General features: G+C 41.2%; 2 protein-coding genes across 5 annotated transcripts in view; both read right to left on the bottom strand.

Annotated features, from left to right (window-relative positions):
- srpk1a (SRSF protein kinase 1a) overlaps nt 1-7,362 on the bottom strand; it is a 28,360-nt gene extending 20,998 nt beyond the window's left edge. For all 3 annotated transcript variants that reach the window (XM_058084415.2, XM_058084416.2, XM_058084417.2), the window contains exons 1-6: nt 7,248-7,362; nt 6,602-6,656; nt 3,560-3,687; nt 1,774-1,882; nt 1,581-1,668; nt 1,372-1,459 (exon numbers count right to left, since the gene is read on the bottom strand). In XM_058084415.2, the coding sequence (XP_057940398.1) occupies nt 1,372-1,459; nt 1,581-1,668; nt 1,774-1,882; nt 3,560-3,687; nt 6,602-6,656; nt 7,248-7,260 (481 nt within the window). In that variant the 5' untranslated portion in view covers nt 7,261-7,362. The remainder of the gene's footprint in view (nt 1-1,371; nt 1,460-1,580; nt 1,669-1,773; nt 1,883-3,559; nt 3,688-6,601; nt 6,657-7,247) is intronic.
- Nucleotides 7,363-7,579: 217 nt separating this feature from the next.
- mapk14a (mitogen-activated protein kinase 14a) lies at nt 7,580-23,956 on the bottom strand. Of its 2 annotated transcripts, none has more exons than XM_058084370.2 (12): nt 23,531-23,956; nt 19,156-19,285; nt 19,016-19,074; nt 15,975-16,086; nt 15,858-15,887; nt 13,775-13,822; nt 13,533-13,647; nt 13,390-13,461; nt 12,783-12,862; nt 9,786-9,864; nt 9,484-9,657; nt 7,580-8,426 (listed from the first exon to the last, which is right to left on the bottom strand). In XM_058084370.2, exons 1-12 carry the CDS (start codon nt 23,647-23,649, stop codon nt 8,362-8,364), a joined length of 1,083 nt encoding a protein of 360 aa, XP_057940353.1. In that variant the 5' UTR covers nt 23,650-23,956; the 3' UTR covers nt 7,580-8,361. The 2 variants fall into 2 exon arrangements, with proteins under 2 accessions (XP_057940353.1, XP_057940352.1); XM_058084369.2 differs by lacking the exon at nt 12,783-12,862 and adding an exon at nt 12,344-12,423 and having other exon boundaries at nt 23,531-23,954.
- Nucleotides 23,957-24,761: the final 805 nt, after the last annotated feature.

The raw sequence follows: 24,761 nt of genomic DNA, 5'->3' as shown, positions 1-24,761 counted from the left end.
AAAAAACATTTTGTTTGGAAAGAGAAAAAAGTGGTAAAACACAGCGCAGTGACTTGGGTATCTATTTATCTATGTATTACTGTCCAAAACAGTACTTAGTGTGGTTCTGTTTGAAATATTTGGAAATAAAAGTATATACTGTATTACGGATCGACCAATATGTTTTTTTTTTTCGGGCCGATGCCGATACCGATTTTTTTCCATCACCCTTAGCCGATGGACGATTTTGCTTGGCCTGATATTTGTGGCCTATACTGCTTTTGCTCCCTCAATTTCTATGAAAAAAATCATAACAAATATTACAGGTCTCAAGTTTAAACAAATATTTATTGAAATGTAAACACTGAACACAGTAGGATTCAGCTTTCTTAAACACGCATTGAAATGGCATCATCAACTTAAAAAGGAATAAATATTCAACCATGTGCAAAACATTTCTGTCGTAGTTTAAGTTTTATCTAGCATTGATGTGATGACTGCTCCTCCGCAGTGTGACGCGCACCCCCCCCCCCCCTTCACACACGCAAACACAACACACTAACACAATTTAGTAAGATATATAAAACATTTCTCTCATCATTAAGAGTTCGTGTTGTACACGCTAAAGACCTCAGATAGCAGACACGGCTGCTCCAATTGGTTCTGTGTGTGTGTGCATGCTCGGAGAGAGTGCACACACATAACACGACACACATTTAACCTCAGCCCGGCGTTGGCTGAATGAAACCCCTACAAACACCATGGGACTGAATTGCCAAGGTTGCCATTAAAGCGGTGTTGGTAACAGTTGTACATATTAGCCTCCAACTACATCAACAGCTCCCTAATTCCAACGGTAGGCACTTTTAAAGATGAAGCATTCAGCAGCATTCCTGGTTTTCACACCCACAAACTAAACTATATTTTCAAGCACGTATATTGCATGCACTTGACGTTCATGTTTCCTATTTCAAAACAGGTGGCAATATTTCAACTAAGTTTAACTGTTAGAGGCTAATTAAAAGTTGAAAACGTACCCTTGTTGTGATTCACCACTCTTGCAGTGGGGGAGGCGTACCGCGACTGCGTGTGTTGCAGGGTCCTCCGACAAACACAAAGCTGCCCGGGGGATGCCTGTCTGTACATCATACTGCGGAAAATACGCGTGCATCGGCTGATACCTATTCAAGTAAAGAACGCAAATATCGGCCCAATATATCGGCCGGCCCATGTATCGGTCGATCCTTATACTGTAGACAATGAAACAACATATGCAAACTCGAATTTGGAGACCTCTTCCAAGGTAAGGTGACTTAAGGTCAAAGCCGCAATTAATCTGATAAAATCAGATTAGGATGAGTCAGGTGTGTGATAAATAGCTATAAAGGATACGAGTCCCATTAATACCAGAAATCTTGAAGTCATCCAACATTTGGACCACCATCTCCCTTTTAGGATCGTTAGGATCTGAGTTTCTTACCTGGGCACAAAAGAACCAGAATAAGTACCTTAAAAAGCCTTCATGTTGTTTTGTGGTCATATAAAACGTGCTCTGGACAAGCCAAACTAATTTATCAGACCTTTTTAACTTATATACTTACAGATTTGAGAAGTTTGATCTCATCCACAGCAGTTTCTGTGTAGTGCTCTGCACTCTTTACCACCTTCATTGCTACAAACCTCTTCATCCTGCAAGCACATAGCACACATTGTAGGATCCAACATCACTCCACTACGATTAACTGCAGAAAAAAGTGCAAATAAGAAAATACAGTTTATAGCAAAGTTTCATACTGAATGTCCCAGGCAAGCCACACTGTGGAGAAGTGGCCCCAGCCCAGTTTCCGGATGACATGGTATTTCCCATTGTACAGGTCGCCAACTTTTACATGATGGTAGCCCCCTGGAAGAAAAAAAAAACATTTGGAAGTTGACTCGTCAATGAATATACAGTAATCAATGAGTACAGAATTATGACAATTAGGGGTCTCATGACACCCATATGGCATGTTGCTGTTTTTTTTTTTATCACAGCTCAACAGCTGCCACAGTGTTAATGTTAGAGCAGTCTAAATTTGATCAATCGACTACTTCCTGCTTCCACACTCTAAATCCTAGTTTACAGTTTTTGTCCTCGCAGTGGTACACAATTTTGCGTAGCTCAAACCTGACTATATCATGCCTCGCTGCCAGAACACTGAGGATGAAACTATACTCCACATGCAGACAGAAGTACACGGGTGGGGTTTTTATCATACCCACTGTTGCTGACACACAACAAAATAAGTCATCAATGTATGTATCATTCGCACTTCTCTAATAGGTTTGGAGCATATGTAAACTGTGCTGGCTTGCGTTTGCAAATTTCCATGAACTATTTGTGAACTCAAGGTGAAGACGACACACACTCACCGCAACCTATGTGCTAACAGTGCTGGCTGTGCATATCACAGCTTGTCTCATTCACGTGAATAGGTTACATTTTCACCACCTTTTGGAACAAGCCAAGGGAAATTCTCAAGTCATTTCATTTCCGTTTTGCTGGATTTTCCTTGTGACCTTCTAACTAACTAATATTAAGCAATTCCCTCTCCCACACTTTCCATGTCTGGCAGACACACATTACGTTGGAGCTGTCGTGTACTCTGTCTGCCAAGATGGTACAATGCTAATGTCACTGCTGCGTAACCCAGTGAGTCCCCCACACAGCATTTTTTACTTTTCTTGCTTTCAAATCAGTGTTTAAGTCCCCACTGAAGGCCCAGGTACCAAATGCATGTCACCGAGCATGAGTAGAAACTGGCTGGGTTAGCTTAGTTTAGCAGAGAATGCTGGTGCTGCTGTATGTGCACAATTGGGGCTGTATGAGTATGTTTACACCATATTGTGTTTTAGCGCTTATTAATAAAGCATGTGAAATTGGATCGTTGTCTATGTCTTCCTTAACCACAAGCACGGACATTACAGCCTGTTTTCTACCAATGTGTCAGAGGCTGACATCCCATTCAAAAGGTTCGCCAACATACTGGCCAAATACAGAAATACTGGCCGAAGTCGTACTTTGATGTATTGCATCAATAAATATGAGGATTTTGTTCAAGGGAAAGAAAAGGAATTCTAAAAACCTTTGGGGGAAAAAAATGAATTTGGGGAAAAAACTGATTTCACCAATGATAAAGACTGAATAAATAAAGTCTAATTAATAAAGATAAGGGCGGCACGGCGGTCTAGTGGTTACACAGCTAGGAGACCAGGGTTCAATTCCCACACTCGGCCATCTCTGTGTGGAGTTTGCATGTTCTCCCCGTGCACGCGTGGGTTTTCTCCGGGTACTCCGGTTTCCTCCCACATTCCAAAAACATGCTAGGTTAATTGGTGACTCCAAATTGTCCAAAGGTATGAATGTGAGTGTCAATGGTTGTTTGTCTATATGTGCCCTGTGATTGGCTGGCGACCAGTCCAGGGTGTACCCCGCCTCTCGCCCGAAGACAGCTGGGATAGGCTCCAGCACCCCCCGCGACCCTCGTGAGGAAAAAGCGGTAGAAAATGAATGAATGAATAATAAAGATAAAGGAGTCACCTTTGCAGTAATCATTGGGATCTTCCTGCTCTTCGTCATCAGAGCCAAGGATCTCCTCAGGTTCTTCAGGCTCCTGAGGCGAGGCTTCTTGTTGGGGTTGCTGACGACTTCTGGGATTAGCTGGCTGCCTGTTAAACATACACACCACCAAAATTGTCATATTGTCTTCTCTGCATTTTGCCCTCAAGTGCAGGTGTTTACCTTCTGTTACTGCAATGTAATACATTTAACCACACCCTAATGCAACCTGCTTCCATGCATTACTGTTCCCAACCATAACAGAACACGCTGAACACTTGATATATTCACTTGAACACTCAGTAAAGTGATGGCCACAGACGGGTAAAGTTTATGTGTTCCAAACACAATCCTTGATCCAACAGCTCAGTAACTCAAAATGCATTCATGTCGGCCTGAATTGGTGCTTACAGTGTGTTGATACAACTTGTATAAATATATTGATCAAATATAAAACAAGTGTAAATTTTATAGTGTTTATTTGGGATGAGAGATATGCCAGATACGCCAAAGCAAGAATGCACATATAACTAACTTGGATAAATGGATCAGTTTCCTTTCATTTAAAGGATGGGTAAGTATTGACAAAATCAACGTTAATTGCGGAGAATGTTCCAATTTAAAAAAATAAAGAATGTAGATTTGCCAAATGTTTTATTTTATTATGTTTAGTCGCTAATTGTAAGCCATATGAAACATGTTTATTATTAGGGTTGGGTGATATAAACCTTGGCAAACACCAAAATATTTTTAGGATGCATCACGATATAAAAAGATGTAAAGATCTTTTGTTGTTTTATGGATTTGAATACCTTTAACACTAATTATTGGAACACAACATTTGTTTGGTAAGCTCATTGACCCTTGACCTGCATACACAAGTGAAGCCAATCATGACAAATGGTATTTAAGGTAGCCAATTGCAAGTTGTATCTTCTCTGAAGAGTAGCACCAACTTCTTTCTATTTGACTGACTCAACTGGAGATGTTTTGGAAAGAGGAATGGTCCAAAATACCTTCAACCAGAATCCAGACCCTCATTGGAAGCTATAGGACGCATTTAGTTCTGATAAAGGAGGATCTACTAAATATTGATGTAATTTTTATTTTGGAGTGACCACTATATTTTAAATATGATTATTTTTAAATGTTAATCTCGCATGAACCTTTAAATAAAATACATCTTCATGTTAAGTATTTATTTTAATGAAACAACTTGACATGCACATTTGACTTTGATATTGTTTGAACTCACTTAATATATATATATATAGTATACATATATTAGAAAAATATCTGGATATATAATCTTATCACATACTACAGTATTAATTGGCCCTGTACCCTAGAAACCGCCCAGGGCAGTGATACTGTTAAAATATAAAGTTTAACCATGATACCATTGTCCGGTATCAGCCTCTGGTATCGTGCCCGTGAAACAACCAATCAGAGAATAGCACACGAGTGCTTAGTGCCTAGTGCTTCTCCAGTCACCAAAAAAACCAAACTTGATTAATGGAACTTTAATTGTCAGACATTGATAAGATAAGATTGTTGATAATATATTATTGTTGAAATATTTTTGCTATTGTTGTGTTTACACTGTTTAGATATAATACATGTAATAAACTGAACATTTTCTGGAAACAAAATGGTCTTTTGATTAAATAGTACGTGATAATAAGCTCATGATTAAATAGTATGTGATAATAAGATCATCACATGGTTTGTTTGGTATCAGGCCCAGTATCATGCCCCCGCGTGATACTGACACTTGGGGGCATGATACCTGGCCTGATACCAGACAAACCATGTGATAACCTGTATATCAATATCAACTCAGGATATGAGCTTTTGGTCCACAATGCCCAGCCCTAAGTCGTAGTAGTAGTAGTAGAAGTAGTAGTAGAAATAGTAGTAGTAGAAGTAGTAGTAGTAGTAGTAGTAGTAGTAGTAGTAGTAGTAGTGTGCAGCGTGGGACAAAGTTAGAAGGTGCGTTCAGGTACTGTCAAACAAAGTGGGACAAAATCCCGCTCACATTAAACATGCAAAAACTGTGAGATTTTTTTTCCTGAATAAAACAATGGCCCATATTTCCAAATTTGACATCTCGTTACAAACAATTTGATATTTGATAGTTATCGCTGCTGTTACATATCAATTCATTTTCCACCATGAGATTAACATCCCGAGTTTTCCGGTTAGGGCTGGGCGACAAATCATCCATTTCACCCAGCCCTAATCCCTATTTATCATGAACTTTTTAAATCTGTGATTAAATGTGATTACTTATGAGCTAATGACGAGACAAAATGTGAATTTTAATTAATTTAAATAAGATTGTAATTAATTGCCCTACTTTGACCTTCTCAGATGGCACTTGTATTTCACGCCAAAGCACGTAATTTCTATAGAGCTGGTAAGTTCAATGCGAGCTCTGTTGTTCCTGCTTGAGTTACCTATCTCACATAATTTAGGGGTGGGAAAGTATTAATTGTGTGTGTTTGTGCTACATGCTCTACATTGGCTTTCATTAAAAAGGTAGATACCGGTACGAATATTACACGATATCACATTTGTATACAGATAATTATTGGACATCACTAATCAGAATACAACTCCTGTGTCAAACAACAAGGACGATATCAAGGTGGCATTGTGTATACTATGGAAGCCCATTTCTGCCACTGAAATAAAGTTATCTCAATGGAAAATCAGAATTATGAGATAAAAAGTTAAAATTATGAGCTACAAACTGCACACGTGCCACAGGTGTGACACCATTCTGGGTGGGGATACTCTGTGTCTTTGGGAAATGTGTAAATGTTGTCCACGGTCGCATTCGTATTGAGTAGGATACCCACTTTGCTGACAATTTGTATATTTTTGCCAAGTGGAGAATGTGGCACCTGTGTCTGTCTTATCTCATAATTATGACTTGCCATTGGGATAACGTTTCAGTGGCGGAAACTGGCTTCCATCGTATACAGTATAGCAGTCAGCAACAAAAAAATACATATTCACTTTTTGGAGGGCTTCTTGGCTTTACCACGCTTTTTCCTCGCCTGAAGAGCCAAAACTGTGAAAATAAGAAGCAGATTTTAGTTATGATTCTGCATGGCGAGCCGATACACCCAGTTTAACTGTCACTAAACACCAAAGAACCGCCAAAGCTACTTCCAGACAAGAAATGCTTCTACAAGTGTTTTAGTTTACGCTGATTTACATCTACCCTTCATTAAAATTCAAACTCAGACTTTGGGGTCAATCAAAGTGATACTGGAAGTGGGGCTATTTCACATTACCGCGCTGTAAACTCCCCACCCAGGTGCTGAGGTCACTGACACCGTAACATTGTCGTATATACTGCAAATAGTTGTATGAATAATCGCACGGCGACTTGAATGAGGGCATGCTCATGTGGATGTCAAAGGTGCAGTGTATGCTACATAAAGAGCCAGCCTCTGTGGCTAGCTAATCCTGGCAAGGCTAATGCTAGCTCGCCGCCGCGGCTAACAGTACGTGACAGTCTTGTTCTATTAAATAATTTACATGCCGTCGTGTCCAATCAACTTGTCTGTATATATTGAAGCACCAAACATAGTGACTTAAGCCGCGTTGACTAATGCAACGTGTACAAATTGCAGCATCTCAGTGACAAACGTTTTACCTTTCCTCTCCATGTTGGCTGGAGTTGTAGCTTAGCTGTTAGCTACACCGCCAGTGACCGAATGTTCCACGCATGCGCATTGATTCACAGAAGTGAGCGACTTCAGTCGTACGTCAAAACATTGGAATTTTACGACAATAAACATACCAAGATTATCATTTCTTCCGTGTTCTTTTTTGCTCACGCTCACAACATATTGGCCGTATCCGTATTTTCAGCACTAATAAGACGTTGTAAAGGGTAAAATAAGAAAGGAAAACGCATATACTGCCAAGTTTTACTGAAATATTTCAAAACATACCAATATTGGAACAGACGGAATCTCAAACAACTCAGAATCACAACGTTTTATTGTATTCAGCAATATCTATACAAGAAATACAAAACACAACAGTCTTTATATTTCTTGACAAAAGACTTGAGTTGTTTCACTGTCCGACTAAAATAGCTTACAGGATTTCTCATTGCAATTTATAAATACCCTCCACAAAGTATAAATAGATGCGAAATAACTCTTGACAAATTGAAACTGTATTTCTATTGGGAGCATGATGCTTAAAAATATCAGTAAACCACACACAATCTTGCAGACAAATGACAAATAATGAAAAGTAACAAATAGAGCTTTAAATGTGGCACATGTACATATTCCTGAGCTAACTATGCATGCTTTAATAGCCTTCTATGATGGGTACCTTTTTGAAGAGCACGCACCCTACATCGCTTGCAACTTTGGAAACAACAGTTATAGCAAGTATTTGAAATATTTCTGGTCTAATGCAAATTATTTCAGTTATCGTTAGGACAATGGCAGGCTTTCGATTTTCCACGTTCGACTGCGTAACACTAATGCTTACGTATCAACAGAACCCTTCAGACAAAGTAGCACAGCTCTATGGGTCCAGGTTTTCAGCATCCAAGTGTCACAGTGATGTCAAAAGGTAAATCAACATTCACTTCAATGAGGTCAAGGAGAGGTCACAATTAGTGGTTCAGTGTTTCCTCTGCTAGTTACAACAGTTCAAGCAGTCTGGCGCCGTGTCTGGGAGTGTAACACCAATACAAATGTACAAATTGTCCGATGCTGTCGGTGTACTGGTAAGGAGGCACTTCGTCACTCCATGTCATCCCCATCAAAGATCGGCGGCTCAAAACTGCACATTTCCTCATAGGTTAATCCTGCAAGTAACAAAGAGCATGTTGTCAAAGTTGTAATTTCAACATTCTTTGTGGTTTTTATTGCTGCTCAGTTTAGAAGCTAGGGATGGTCCGATCGCATGCAGAGCATCGGTCTCAGCCCGATCCTGGCCAAATTAACTGGATCAAATATCGGGGAAAAAATATTACCCCTGAAATCAGCCAAACTAGCATGCAAATGATGTTTAACATTAGATTTTTTCCTTCCTTGTGCTGCACAGTATATACATGGGGTGTTTTCCTCTGTATTAAGCATTGTACTAGAGGAGGGGTGCCCATTACGTCGATTGCGTCGAGGAATTGTGGGTAGCATGCGCATTGTGCATGCACATACAACTGCGCTAAGTTCTGCAAAACTCTAGCAAGCTCGCAAGTAAGAAAGGGGATAAAAATGAGTAAAAAGCCGAAGACCTACCACTACTATACGGAGTGGGAGGAGGGCTTCTTTTTCACAATATCATTTTCAAAGTGCGTTTGCCTCATCTGTCCGTCTACAATTGCTGTACCGAAGAAGGGAAATGTGGAGCGCCATTTTCGGACTGTTCATAAAAACTATGACACTGAGTTCGCTCCGAAAAGCGAGCTGAGAAGGAGAAAGGTGAAGGAAGTAAAATCACAGCTACTGTGCGGACTATGCATCCCTGGCTGATTCCATTCAGTGCAAGTCATCAGAGTAAGGTCATGACAAAAAAATTACGGAGCTGTATTGTGTAACATAGTTTGATGCAGTAATACAAGGTATATCAGCATACTATACTGTACGTATAAAAATAATTCTCAATATATTTATAAATAAAGTGGTTTGCATTTTTAGTAGGTGGTAGATCATTTTGACTCAGTCGCGTCATAAGTAGCTCATAAGAGAAAGTGTGTGCACCCGTGGTCTAGAGCAAGAAAGGAAAAAAGAAGGTTGGTATCGGCATCAAATGAGTACAGGGGCTGTTACACAAAGTGCTGTATCAGTACAGTACATGGAAAGTATTATCGGGCCACCCTGAATACAAAGACCTCTGCTTAGTATGGTTGAATGATGACATACGTTTCCACTCTTCAATTGGTAAGTCACGGCTCTCAAAGCTCTGGTCATACGGCTCAGCCTCTGGCTCATCATCTGGGTCGTGGTACTGAGTGAAGTATGGGTGTGCCAAAGCCTCTGTGGCTGTGATGCGCTTGTCGGTATCCAGAACCAGCATTTTCTCAAGAAGGTCGACAGCTAAAAAATATAAAGATGGTTGGTTAAATACATCAGATTTTCTGGTATTAAATGTAAGCATTTGTCTGTCTAACGTTTAACAATTCAGTAATAGAAAGAACTGTTGGGCTGTTTTTCTCCAATCTCACCTTGCGGGTTGGCGCCAATAAACACGTCAGCAAAATTCCTCTTTGGCATGTGTGGCAAGGAGCTGATGTAGTTCCTGGCCTGGGAACATACCGACAGTTCAGTACAACGCTCACAAGCAGCTACATGTTGGACACTCGCAGAGAAGTTTGTCCCACAGTATACACACACATTTCATGCATCATTTGTTGCTGTTGGAACAAATTCCGTGAGCCTTGATAGCAGGACGTCCAGACATAACTGAGGGTATATACCGTACGACCCAATGAATGACCAATGACACCAATTCTAGTTATTATTGTCTAGCAATTCCATCAAAGTGAGTGCAGAGTTAAATGTTATGAGTTCCGAAAGATGTTGTGCAAAGCCAAAATTCCAAACAAAAGGGTTTAGAATGCATCAAAACTGTGTTCTGCAAAAACGCTAGAACAGTATGTCAGCAGACAAGGGACGATGAACATGCTTCAGGTGTTATCATGGCTTCACTGTGACTGGCATCATCATCATCTTCTGTCAATAATCTCTCTTTATAGAAGGCCACTATGGATTTACAGTGAAGAAAATAAGTATTTGAACACCCTGCTATTTTGCTATTTCTCCCACTTAGAAATCATGGAGGGGTCTGAAATTTTCATCGTAGGTGCATGTCCACTGTGAGAGAGATAAACTAAAAAGAAAAATCCAGAAATCACAATGCATGATTTTTTAACAATTTATTTGTGTGATACAGCTGCAAATAAGTATTTGAACACCTGTGTATCATCTAGAATTCTGACCCTGAAAGACCTGTTAGTCTGCCCATTAGAAGTCCACCTGCACTCCATGTATCATCCTGAATCAGATGCACCTGTTTGAGGTCGTTAGCTGCATAAAGACACCTGTCCACCCCATACAATCAGTAAGACTTTAACTTGTAACATGGCGAAGACCAAAGAGCTGTCCAAAGACACCAGAGACAAAATTGTACACCTCCACAAGGCTGGAAAGGGCTACGGAGCAATTACCAAGCAGCTTGGTGAAAAAAGGTCCACTGTTGGAGCTATCATTAGAAAATGGAAGAAGCTAAACATGACGGTCAATCTCAATCGGAGTGGAGCCCCATGCAAGATATCACCTCGTGGGGTCTCAATGATTCTAAGAAAGGTGAGGAATCAGCCCAGAACTACACGACAGGACTTGGTCAATGACCTGAAAAGAGCTGGGACCACCGTTTCCAAGGTTACTGTAGGTAATACACTAAGACGTCATGATGTGAAATCATGCATGGCACGAAAGGTTCCCCTGCTTAAACCAGCACATGTCAAGGCCCGTCTTAAGTTTGCATATGACCATTTGGATGATACAGAGGAGTCATGGGAGAAAGTTTTATGGTCAGATGAGACCAAAATAGAACTTTTTGGTCATAATTCCAATAAGTGTGTTTGGAGGAAGAAGAATGAAGAGTACAATCCGAAGAACACCATCCCTACTGTGAAGCATGGGGGTGGTAGCATCATGCTTTGGGGGTGTTTTTCTGCACATGGGACAGGACGAGTGCACTGCATTAAAGAGAGGATGACTGGGGCCGTGTATTGTGAGATTTTGGGGAACAACCTCCTTCCCTCTGTCAGAGCATTGAAGATGGGTCGTGGCTGGGTCTTCCAACACGACAACGACCCGAAGCACACAGCCAGGAAAACCAAGGAGTGGCTCCGTAAGAAGCATATCAAGGTTCTAGCATGACCCAGCCAGTCTCCAGACCTGAACCCAATCGAAAATCTTTGGAGGGAGCTCAAACTCCGTGTTTCTCAGCGACAGCCCAGAAACCTGACTGATCTAGAGAAGATCTGTGTGGAGGAGTGGGCCAAGATCCCTCCTGCAGTGTGTGCAAACCTGGTGAAAAACTACAGGAAACGTTTGACCTCTGTAATAGCAAACAAAGGCTACTGTACCAAATATTAACATTCATTTTCTCAGGTGTTCAAATACTTATTAGCAGCTGTATCACACAAATAAATTGTTAAAAAATCATGCATTGTGATTTCTGGATTTTTCTTTTTAGTTTATCTCTCTCACAGTGGACATGCACCTACGATGAAAATTTCAGACCCCTCCATGATTTCTAAGTGGGAGAAATAGCAAAATAGCAGGGTGTTCAAATACTTATTTTCTTCACTGTAACATGCCGTCATCCCATAGTTTCTACAGACTTATCCATTTAACTAACAATTATTTTAGTATTAACTGAACATTTTTTTATTTGAAAGTACCAAAGTTCGCCGTGGCCCAACTGGGCTTGTTATCGTTTATATCATGGATATCATTTATACCGGTATCATCATTTTCTTATCATTGGAAGACACTATAGCGGCATACAAAATATATATGTGTCCAAACCCTAATAAAACTCATTTTGATCTGTCATTAATTCCAAGTTAACTATGGACAAAATGTGATTAATCACGATTAAATATTTTATGATTGACAACCCTGGTTGACAATAGCCGTGTGCGAGTCTCTCTGCATTCGAGCCATGGTTCTCCATGGCTGGATCTTCTCATTGTTTGAAGAAAGTGCTCACCTCATGGCTGGGCATCCTGTTTATTAGTGATGCCGGGGGCGTTCCTGTTAACCGCATTATCTGTTGAAGCTGGTTTATGTCTATAAAGCTTGTGTCAAGGGGAGTATTGCTACAGCGGCAGAGTTGATTATGAAGCCTCTTCTCAACATAACACTGCAGCTGGACAGCACTGCACCGTTACATTGAAAAGCACACCCCGAGCCTCAAAGCCAAGGGGAGGGAAGGAAAGCAGGTGAAAGAGGACAGGCACAACACTAGAGCTTGCCACATAGCTAGTCAGCGTCCATTACCTAATTGTCTCACAGCACACACAGTCTTGTATGTTACTGCACAGCGAAGAGATGCAGCAAAGCAAACATGCTGTCAAGGGAGGTAACAAATGCAACCATGGGGTTGCAAACTTGGGCTTGGAAAACCTCGTATGACATCGGCAACTCACACACTCCGAAGAAATTTTCATCAAGAGCTCAGGCCCCGGTGTTCCGACGAGCAGCATAATTAGCTTCAACTGATCAATATCTACCAGCAGATGTTAAAGGAAGACCAGACGCTAGACAGGGAGGGCCGGGGGGGTGGGGGCGGGGGGTGGTGCGGTCTTCAGGCGTCTTGCAATATCCACTATTACTGTCTGATGCCTAACCTGAGAGCAGAATGGAAATAAAGAGGTGGTCGCCCTGTAGTGTCGGTTCTTTTGAGCTCAGCCATTAGTCCAAAAAAGGAGGGGGAAGTACAGTCAGTACAGTACAGTCCTGAGCAAAGACACTGCAGCTGGAAATGGGACTCGTGCAAAGACAAGCGAGGGGGTGAAATGGACCATATGGAGTTGAGGTAGACACATAGGCCCTATGACGAAAGGAGCGTGAGGAAATGGGCCGAATCTGTGCAATGCATCAGGCTGCCTCATGTGTAAAGAGTATAAATACAGAATATTATACTGTCATAACGCTTGAGCACAGAAATACTGCTGCACATCTAATAGTGACTATGAATGAATCCTGCTATGTCAGAATCTGACCTCCTACAGGCCACTCAGATGATAAGGATACGGTCAGTTCCAGGAAACAAAGTTCTTCCGGTGAGAAGTTCTGCCATTATACATCCCACCGACCAAATATCCACTGCAACACAGAAATGACCAACGTCAAACAACAGATCTATCTTGTTGGGCTGCTGTGCTTTAATGTCCCGCCTGTCATGTTGTAATGCATCCAGTTCAACATGATCTCTGGAGCACGGTACCAGCGGGTGGCCACGTAGCCAGTCATCTCATCGTTGGTGTGACGTGCCAAGCCGAAGTCCAAAATCTGATGGAGCATGACAAAAGGAGAAACGTTTGCTCAGTACTCATACAGTATAATGAGCAGGACTACTAGCAGGACTAACTAGCAAGACAGCAGGGGGGGTTGTATGCTCCGGAAGCAGATCACTCACCTTTAGCTCACAGTCCTCATTCACTGCCAGGTTACTGGGTTTCAGATCCTGGCAGGAAGAAAGACATGGAAGGAAAGGTTAATGGGTAATGTGGTTGTGGTCATCTTTGGAGCAGTTCTAATCAAGGGCTTTCTAGGCAGTTGAGGTGCATTGTTAGCTGCCTGGAGGTAGCGTGGTTTGCCAAGATGCACATGTGTTAATCACACTTCTAATCTAATTAACCCATTCGCTACTAAAGGCCTAGTTATACGTTTTTTTTTTTTACCCCAACCGCTCGCTCCCAAAGATGTACAGTATTTATAGGTTTATGTTTTTTGCACAAGAGGCAGAAAGAGGTGATGATGCATCTCAACAATAAAGTAGGGCACGTTTGGTGGAGTCCAGATAATGGCCAAACACCTCCTGTCAAAGAGGCTAAGCGGCAACCAGGAAGTGAAAAGGCGTGGACCCATGTTGTGCCAAGGGGAGGGGAGGGACATTTCAACAGTTCAGTTGCAAATGTGAAAATTGTAAATAGTTTATGTTGTTATATTTGTCCAAAAAGTTATTTAATGTAAAACAACTATTTGCATGATTTAGACATTTACTAAAAATACAGGGATAATGTCGGTCTAAATCAGGGGTGCTCACACTTTTTCAGCATGCGAGCTACTTTTAAAATGACCGAGTCAAAATGATCTACCCACTACAAAAATGCAAAACATCTATTTATTTTCAAATGTATTGAGGATTATTTGTACGTACAATGTATGTTGATGTACCTTACACCTCCTGTCAAAGAGGCTAAGCGGCAACCAGGAAGTGAAAAGGCGTGGACCCATGTTGTGCCAAGGGGAGGGGAGGGACATTTCAACAGTTCAGTTGCAAATGTGAAAATTGTAAATAGTTTATGTTGTTATATTTGTCCAAAAAGTTATTTAATGTAAAACAACTATTTGCATGATTTAGACATTTACTAAAAATACAGGGATAATGTCGGTCTAAATCAGGGGTGCTCACACTTTTTCAGCATGCGAGCTACTTTTAAAATGACCGAGTCAAAATGATCTACCCACTACAAAAATGCAAAACATCTATTTATTTTCAAATGTATTGAGGATTATTTGTACGTACAATGTATGTTGATGTACCTTACATAACCAAATGAGCCAATATTGCAAAACACACATAATTAACTATTAACATTTTTTGTAATTACCTGAGTTTACTTTGATGACTTGCACTGAATTGAATCAGCCAGGGATGCATAGTCCGGACAGTAGCTGCTGATAGCCAGGTTAGCCAGGCAAACGCACTTCGAAAAAGACATTGTGAAAAAAAAGTCCACCTCCCATTCCGTATGGAAGTGATATGTTTTTGCCTTTTTACTTGGTCCAGCTACTTCACTCATTTTAGTGACCATAAACTTTAGCGAGGGCTTAAAATCTGACGCAATTCGCCGACTATCTTAGCACTTTGCATCGTTGTTTACGCATGAGCGGTGACCTAAAGGTCAAAATTCAGTTGTCATCTGACTGGTTGTCCTGTATGTCAATCAAGTAACGGGGATGGATGATAGGCTGACATCGTAAGTTCTGCTGCTCTTAGAGACGTTGTTTGATTTGATTGGTCACCCGAAGGGCAACATTCAGTTGTCATCTGAATGGCTGCCCTGTATATCAATCAAGTGACGGCATTGATGCTAGGATGATATTTTTTTAATGTCACGCCGCGATCGACCGGTAGATCGCGATCGACTTAATGAGCACCCCTGGTCTAAATGATGAAAGTTATGCTTGAAATCTTTTCACAAAATTCCTTTTTTTCCCTATTTTTGTAGAGCCGACTCTGACTCTGTCTCACAATGTTTTGTGGGCCTTGAAAAATCTGTCCAAATCATCCAAAATGGCCGGCACCAAGAAGGACGGCTTTTGGAAAATGTCTGGGATTGGATGGACTAAGGATAAAAATTAGTTACCGCTTTATTTATGACAGCCCCAGTTTTTTTTTTTTTTTTTTTGTCCTTGAAACACTTTTCCACCACAGAGTTTTTTTTTTTAACTGACACATGTGCCATGAGAGAAAAGCAAAAAACTGCACTTACTCTGTGAATGATGTCTGCTGAGTGGATGTACTGGAGAGACATAACGAAGAAGATACACGAGTGTGAAGTACTTCATTAGATGGAGTCATCTAACGGGCTAACATGCTAACAACCCACCTTCAACCCTCTGAGGATCTGGTATATGAGGAACTGAACGTGGTCATCTGTGAGTTTTTGACATTTCACAATGTTGTTGAGATCAGCGCCCATTAAATGAGTCACCAGGTACCTGCCAATTAGTAAACAACAACCAATGAATGAGGAGAAACAACCAACCTAGCTGTTTGGTGTCGCTGGCGGAATGCCATGTAGCAACAACCCATACACAAATAAATGGCCTTAAAATGGCAGTATCGGTGCACATGGACGTGCTACAGTGCAGAACAGACAACATATTGTTCCATTCCCACGCAGAGCATGCCCAATGCAACTTTAAAATAGCGCCTGAACTTGTTCTCAGTAGCATATCACTCAGTCTTGGAAAAATAGGGTATTAATAGTGATCTGTTTCCCTCTCCCCTATGGAAATGGCAATGTTGGCTCTGTGAGCAGCCTCTCCACAGTGTGATGACGCTGCAGGCTATTTTTAGAGCTGAGGGGAAGCGGCTCACAGTACCTGCATGCCTTAAACATGGTTGGAATATTAAGTTGCATGCAGGACATGTCCAATGTAAACATGCACATGGCAAGGTTTTGGTCTGATGTTGACAGTGGTTGGTTGGGATGTCAGTGCATGCTGACACACACTAATGAATTACTTTGTATTGTTGAATATTCATGTAATGGTAGCAGGAAGAAAACCTCGATTTCAACATACAGTGGTTATGTGCAAAAGCACAAGATGTGCCAAGTACTGTTTACCTCTAATATAACATTGCTTCAGAACCATGCACATCACACAACGCATGCTTTAGTTCAAGCGGCCTTTCCCTATGCATATTTTTTTCATCATGGCATCCACTGCGTGAGCCTTTACATGTAAAATCATCTCGTGTCACATGATCTCACAAGGTTAAAGATGACAAATGTCTTGTGGGCGCTAGGCCTGAGAAGATGAATTAATTCATCACACAATAAATGGAAATAAACTCCATATATTGCCATGTTGCCACACCTCAATACACGAGCATAACCTTATGGTCCGTCCCCTTTAACAATCCATGCAGAGGATCAATGCAAAAAGGTTTACTCATTCCCTTCTCAGTGACACATATTTTGGACTTAAACTGTCCTGAGTAGAACAGTGGACAGGCTAATGCCGGAAACCACTTTAGCAAAACATATGGAGACAATTGGAACGTACAACATGAAGACGGTAGAAATAATTTCATTTTGTTTGGCAAAAGAAGATTCTTGCTGTGGGTGTCCACCCAAACTGCCAGCATTTTCGGTTTGATCGACATAAAAGTGGCTCAGTGTGCAGACACACACAGAGAGATTGAGTCAAGGTCTAGCTGCCATACTTCCCAATTCTTAACAAGTAATTATGTATGTGTCAGCAAAGTAGGTACACGATTTCACAAAACTAAAAAGCAAGCAACCCAACTACGGAAGTGTGGTAGGAAACCGTAGCAGCAATTAGACACCAACAGTATGTTTACAAGGCAAGGATCTAGTACAAATGTATATAGTATATTCTCCTTTTTAAAAGGGGACCTATTATCATTTTCGGCCCTTTGTTGACTCTGGTAGAGCAGCTACACACGATAACCCGCGAAGAAAGCTTTCTAGATCTTCCAGAATCTGCACCTATTCCTGTGGTATTTCCAAAACTGTCGTTTAATTTATTCCACCCACAGCCCACCTCCGGGCACGCCCACTCCGCTGTGGTTGGTCACGCTCAGCATGCACAGGTAACAGCTTTTACCACAGACTAGAGCCTGTGACTTCTATGAAGACAAAACTACTTCTACAAAAACTCTGAAATCGAGCGTTCATCCCAAACTTCTTTCAGGGCTCACTTCCAAATGCCCAAACCTCATCATCTGAAACTTTGGCATGGTTTAACACCAGAATACAACATTCTAACTACATTTATAGGTCAGAAGTGGAAAAAGCATTGTAGGTCCCCTTTAAATAAATAAATAGATCTCCCTTTACATAAATAAATAGAAATAAATATAAAAAGATGTATAATGTTAATATAATGTTATATAATGTCCCGCCCTTCTCCCCCCATGCAAATTTCCCCACTGAGGGACGAATAAAGGCATATCATTCATTCATTCATAATTCCATAATTCAGTGTAATCGTGCTGCACTCATGGCTGTATCTCTGCAACAGGGTTAGTGCCGTTAACTCTTCCATCTCACATTCCCCATGACGACAGGTGGTAAACATGGTCTTTCTACAGCAACCTTTATACCATACTCCTGCTATGCAGCCACTCCTCCTCCGTATCTCTGCTGGGATCTCCAGTCGCTCACTACCAACTACACACTACAAACGCTGGAGAAGATACGAAGCTGCCATAACTAGCTCGCACTCGGGGGGCGCCATCTTGAACATTCTGTAAATCACTCCATCCTCCTTCAAAGGCTCTCTAGCATTGGCTTGTCATCACACTCCTGTAACTGGTTTGCCAGTTGGTTTGCCATGTAGATGGAAAACAGCGTTGGGCCTAAAATGGAGCCTTGTGGCACCCCTTTAGTGATGGTGAGAGGGGGAGACAGGATGTTTTCAGTCTTTACTTGCTGGACTCGGTTGTTTAGACAAAGCTATCAGCGTTTATCCAAACAAGCCTTCAAGCCTTCGTCTTCAAAAACGTCCACAATGAGACCCCCTTTTATTGTCTTGCTTGCATTTTGGAGTCCAAAGCACCTTCTTTTATGAACCAAAACAACTGGTAAATAGTCATGGAAAGTGTAAAATAGTGTCCTACGTAAGAATGTTTGCCTTAATGCTTTAAAAGTCAGTTTTGTAACAACAGAAGGCAAATGTTGAGCAGTTGAACAAAAGGTGGTACACCAATGAAGACTACGAGGAGCTTGCTGTGGTTGGGGCCATGCTTTGAAAGGGAATACTGAATCCTGTTGGACACATTGACAAGAATAACAAAAGATGTCAAGTTACATTCTGTCATGAGCACCACTATTCCCAGACTCTGTAAGCACGGAACTGACATACAGAAATATGATTTTTAATACACTGGACTTACACATCTGTGAACTCCTTCAAACTGGTAGCAGGGCTAAAAACATCAAAGAGGCCAATCACCTGCAAGCAATGGCACAAACAAGAGTTGTCCTATCAAATCAACGCATGGGAGAAACAAAGCAGTCACAGCGGCCAACTAACATTTTCATGCGTCATGTGCTTCAGCAAGCGGAGCTCTCTGTAGGTGCGCTTGGCATGGATGAGGGACTGAAACGGCCGGGAAAGCTTCTTTACCGCCACTTTCATGCCAGTCTTCATATCATCCGCCGAACTGGTGTAAACACAAAAAGGACAAATGTTACTGGTGATAAGGTTGGCATCACTTCCTGTACAGCACGGCATAAATCTGGAAACAGACAAGCAATACACACAAAGTGGCTGAAAGTATGTCAACGTGGATAGTTAGTATCTGCAGAAAGAGGGTGGAGGAAAAGGGCTTCACTTAGCTTGTCCCGTATGTCGCCATGTTTGTTTTGGTACATCGGAGGAAATAACGTCTGATTGGTTCAAATGGTCCATGGCTGCAGCACCCCCTTACACCTGGGGTTACACCTGCATCATTCTTGAGCAATATGGCTGTCAAATAAAATCATGACCTTGGGTCCCGATCCAACTTTTTCACTTCCAAAAGGATTCCAATATTTTAGCCGGCTGATCTGTCCCAACAACCTTTGCTGGATGATAACTGTCCCACAAATTGTTGCTGGTAAAGTACATTATTGTTTTCATGAATGTAATGCTAATGAATATTAATAATATAATAATGCAAGTACATCGTATCAAAAGCAAATAACGTCTCAAGAGTATTTTATATTGGAACTAGAATGTCAAGAGCTCTTAAATAACAAATTAAACGTCATACTTAAGAAAACTAAAGATAGAAAAACCCAATGAAAATAAAATGGAATCTTAGTTTTTGTTAGCAAAAACTGTACTTCTATAAAAATCCCAATCAATGACAATACTTTAGATTAGTCTGTGAATGACGCTAAGACTAGCGGCTAGTGAGGCATCGTGTTAGTTCGCTAGTATCAATGGGCAGAGGAAAGATGTTTGGGTGGTGTTTTAAATGATCCAAATAGGGCAAGATACTGTAACTATTCCATGTTATCATCAGTGTACGTGTTAATGCATGATCACAACGTGGATATCAAACCATGAAACGTTGGTAGAGGTTTATTTTTGGAGGGCTTCATAGTGGAAATAGGTGCGTCCCAATGACAGCATTGTTAGCTAGTTCATATTAACTTCTTTTCTCTTGTAAGAATGCACAGAGAAGGGAAAGAAATATGTGTTCATGGTTCACTTAAGGATTGGGAATGATGGACAAAATTCCCAAAAAGTGCAGTTTCCCTTGAAGTCACATGATGAAATACACTGGTCTCAAAATGTAAAGGACATTTATTTACTGGTAACAAAGTTCCACCTGTACACTAAAGCCGTGAAGATATACACATCCAGCCCAAAATCATACGCAACCAAACTAGCATGCTAGGCCAAGCTAACCCTGCTAGCCTCCACTCACTCTGCAAGGTGCCGCCAACCTTTGCCGGTGTTTATCGCCATTTAGACCTGTTTATTACGGCAGGTGGCGGTTTAGTGTTTATGGTGAGAACGGTTCGCCCAGTAAATACTTCCCTACATAAACGTTCCTCGTCCTTGACAGCATTTCTTATATATCCGCCACGGCGCAGTCATCAACTGGCTTGTTTACATTTTTTATTTACTGCTAGAAGAAGAAGAATCTATACCGGTATACAGCTGTAGAAAATATATCTCCTACCCGAGTTTCGATTTTGGATTAGTGTCATTGTTGCCTGGATATTGACAAGAAAATGTAGAAATAACCCGTAAATTGAAGTTGACCTTTGTGTGTCCATGCAGACATATAAACTTCCTTGAATGACTTCTACCAAATCCGTGTGTGGAATACGCCGTTTACTTTGGTTTGGGTTTGGTGTAAGTACAGGGCTCGACAATAATGATGTACCGATGGCCCGGGCAAGTTAAAACAAAATTCGGGCAAGTAAATCCAATCAGTGATATTCCTGTCGGGCAAGTGCACTTTGGCATGCCATACTGCGAAGAGTTTTTTTAAAAGCGGTTCTTGTTGGGTGTTGGTAAAAAAAACACGGACTGCGTAATTCCGGTGGTAATTTGCAAACCAATCCTTGCAAATCTTGAAAGGACCAATCAGAATAATTTATTTAGACCGCGGTCCGTAGTCCACAGTCCGTGTTTTACCCACACCCGTTCTTGTTTGTGATCAACCAATAAGCGATCGTTTGACTACGAAAACATCTATCATGGTGTCCCTGCCAACATCGTCTAATTCTTAACAACTTCTGAAGGAAAACACCAAAAAGTGATGAAACAGTGCCTCCTAAACAAGTATTTAATTAGCGGCAGCAAATCAAATGATGGCACAGGTGAGTGAATCACATTGCTGTGACAATTTTAAGTGGTCACAATGAAACACCACCGATTAGATCCAATACGAAGTGCTGATTTTGCACAAGCTACAAAATCTAGCGGTTCCATTTCTCTGTGTATTTTTCTCACCCTTGCGTCACAAATTATTGTTTGACCATTGAGCATTTTTTTTCTGGATTAAAAACACTTTGCTAGTACACAAATGTGTCTATTCAATCATATTTCATTGTGGTGCACAACTTATAAATATCACTGCTTACTACGACTACGATGTGTAAGGTAGTATGGCATGCCATGTTAATATACATCTACACAATTTTTTTTTGAGCACAATGTTTATTCAATCATGTACTTTTATTTATCAAGGCAAAGTGCATAGAAGTCTCTTGACAATCCAGATTTCCATGCAATGTCATGATCTATGTAGGAAAACAACCACAAGAAATGATAATCATTTAATCTTTATTTGAGATTCTCATGTGATGCCACAAAAATTAAATGATATCATTATGGCAGTCATTTCATTTTACATGGGGGAAGTTCGGGCAAGTAGTTCTCACCTTAAGGATTCCCCATGGGCAAGTCATTTTTGTTTTTAATGTAGAGCCCTGAAGTACAGGGATGCAGCCTAATGTGTTTGGTGAGGTATACCTGGAGAATCACAGTTTTGGATGAATTATTTCATTGTCTTTGTCACAAACATTTGACCTCACAAACCGATGGTGCAAACGGGCTGACATCAGATTGTGCTTTAAACGCAACAGGCACAAAGAAAATAGTCAATCGTGTAGCACACAACGCACACAGCTAACAAGTGCACACAAGCTAGCGCCCCGCCTCTCCCCACTGGGCCAGAGACTAACTGACTGACAGATGGGTCACCGATTCTGTTCATCGCCTCCATTGAACCAACACACCAAAGGTGGAGACAGATGCAGAGTGACACCTCTCGTCACGCAGCCAGTTTGGAATAGGGAGATGTGTCAATATAACGAGGCCAGCAAAATGATTGCCTTTTTTTCATGCGATTCATTGAGTTCTCATCAATTGATATCAAATCATACATACTTCCATGGTGTCACAACAGCTTGGGAGATTAAAACATGACAGTCTTACTCATTCAGGAAAAAACATGTTTGTTCTATAGAACAATGGCATGGACGGAGTGAGCCCTCGTATCAGCCATATGGTCTTTTTGTCTGAGTGGGTGGAGGCGGGGCTGCTAGCATACACACCAAGAGCCTCATGGGGAGCAAAGCACGGTAACGTAGTGGAAATTAATCAAGTAGATTGCAGTACACTGTCCTATATATTTTACATTTTCATAATTCTAACAAAGCATGAAAATCCTGATCTTTTTCCAGATTTGTGCAGCCCTGACATGAGGTCAAGAGTTCTATCATATCTGAAGTAGCTGTGAGGGTCATGAGCCTTGAAGGAAAAAACAAAATCATTACAGTCCATGAACAACCCGGAATCTGACTAGCAACAGATTATCCTTCTTCCTGGCCGTCCAGTTGCAAAACTGCTAAACTCCAGTCCATCCACCACACAAAGAGAGAAGTTGGTTGCGTTCATTCAGCACAGCATTCATTCATTCATCCATTAAGCACTTAATTAGTCTTCATCACTGTCATGTTCCACTCTGCACATTATGTATCAAAGTGTACAACATGTGAAACTGAACTTGATTTCCTCGTCGTATCTTTTGGACACTCCTAAATAAACACTTACACATTTTACATGCATACGTAAATGCCAAAATAAGTTATTGGTGATACTTCTAAAAACACAATAGCGCCTATAGTTTGAACCAAATTAGCATGGATGTAAATTTAGATGCCTTGACAGCAGTTTGGTAAATTGTGTCGAAAGAACGTCGTGGAAATGAAACACAAGTAATAAGCAGTAATTCGACCAATGGGTAACTCTTCATTTTAGCAAGTTATTTTGAGGCTCCACCTCGGCAGCCAAACGTGCGGACAAGCTAGCTGAACTTTAGCATAAGTAGAATAGGCCTCGTCAATATGGAAGGTAGAGTTGGATGACCCGAGCATACACAAAACAGCATAAATTGGTTTACCAAACGGATCCATAGGCTCCAGAGCCGACCGGAGACAGGTTCTGGTAGCGCTCGGGGACTTCCCAAATCGCCTTGTTGACCTCCTGGGGATAAAACTTGGCTCTCTCCTTCTGCGACATCCCTGCAACAAACTCGGTAGCTGCCGACCACCGACTCGTCTGCTTGCACTCAGCCCGGACGTCAACTTCGAAAAAGTTACTCGATGCCGGGACAAATGGTTCCTTCCGCGCCGTCCGACAACCTTATTAGTGCAAGGATTCCGGTTGCCAAATATTGCAAAGTTCCCGTTTGATGTACACACGTCTTAAAACATTCACGTTGTTTGTTCTACACTCGCCCACTCAGACTCGAGACTCGGACTCGGATTCCTCACGAGAACTTACTCTGCTCTACCACGTGACGCCCTCGCGAGAACTGGACAAAATGAAACTTCGGCTGCATTCTGTCTATTTCTAAATGTAGGCCAATTAAGGCTCCCTGTTACATTGGCTCATCGGATTTAGTTTCAATGAATGACAATTACAAAAACAAATACGATTGGTTTATTCGAATTTTATTTGCAATTAAAAAAACAAAACAAATGCAAAGCGTTCTTTTTTTCAGCATCAAAAAGTGATAACCATATGAGAATAAACAGTTTTACTTTGAGTATATTTCATATGACAAACAATGAAAATCATCAGTCAACAGAAGGGAAAAAAAGAACGGTGGTTATGGTTTAAAAGGGATCTATGATGATTTCCCCTTTCTGACCTATAAATGTAGTTAAGAATGTTGGATTCTGGTGTTAAACCAAAGCGGCAAATAATGAGGTTTGGGGATTTGGAAGTGAGCCCTGAAAGAAGTTTGGGATGGCTCAAAAGACTCAGTTTGAAAAGACTGCACCTTTGCGATGTCACAGAGGGGAGGGTGGACTTCCTGAAATACCAACCCTATACCCTCCCCCAAACTCTGCTTCTGTTTACTTGCTAGCAATACCACCAAAGGGAATGCCACATTTGTTTCCAATTCCTAAAGACGCCACCATCATCAAGTGGTTGGAGTTCCTGATTCCCTACCAGCAAAAGAAATACATTTTCATCTGTCAAGGGCATTTCACACTGAACTGTTTAGTAGACATGGGCCACTATGCAACTGGACTAGCCCACACACTTGTTGAAGCCCTACACCTTTCTGTCACTCAGGTTCAGTCTGTCCAGACTGTCCAGTCTCAACATCCGGATCGGATTCT

Source organism: Doryrhamphus excisus, linkage group LG17 (assembly GCF_037039965.1).
Source record: "Doryrhamphus excisus strain RoL-2023G ecotype Guam linkage group LG17, RoL_Dexc_Guam_v1.1, whole genome shotgun sequence".
NCBI lineage: Eukaryota > Metazoa > Chordata > Actinopteri > Syngnathiformes > Syngnathidae > Doryrhamphus > Doryrhamphus excisus.
The sequence above is the reverse complement of the archived record's forward strand: the minus strand, read 5'-3'. Positions and strand labels throughout refer to the sequence as shown.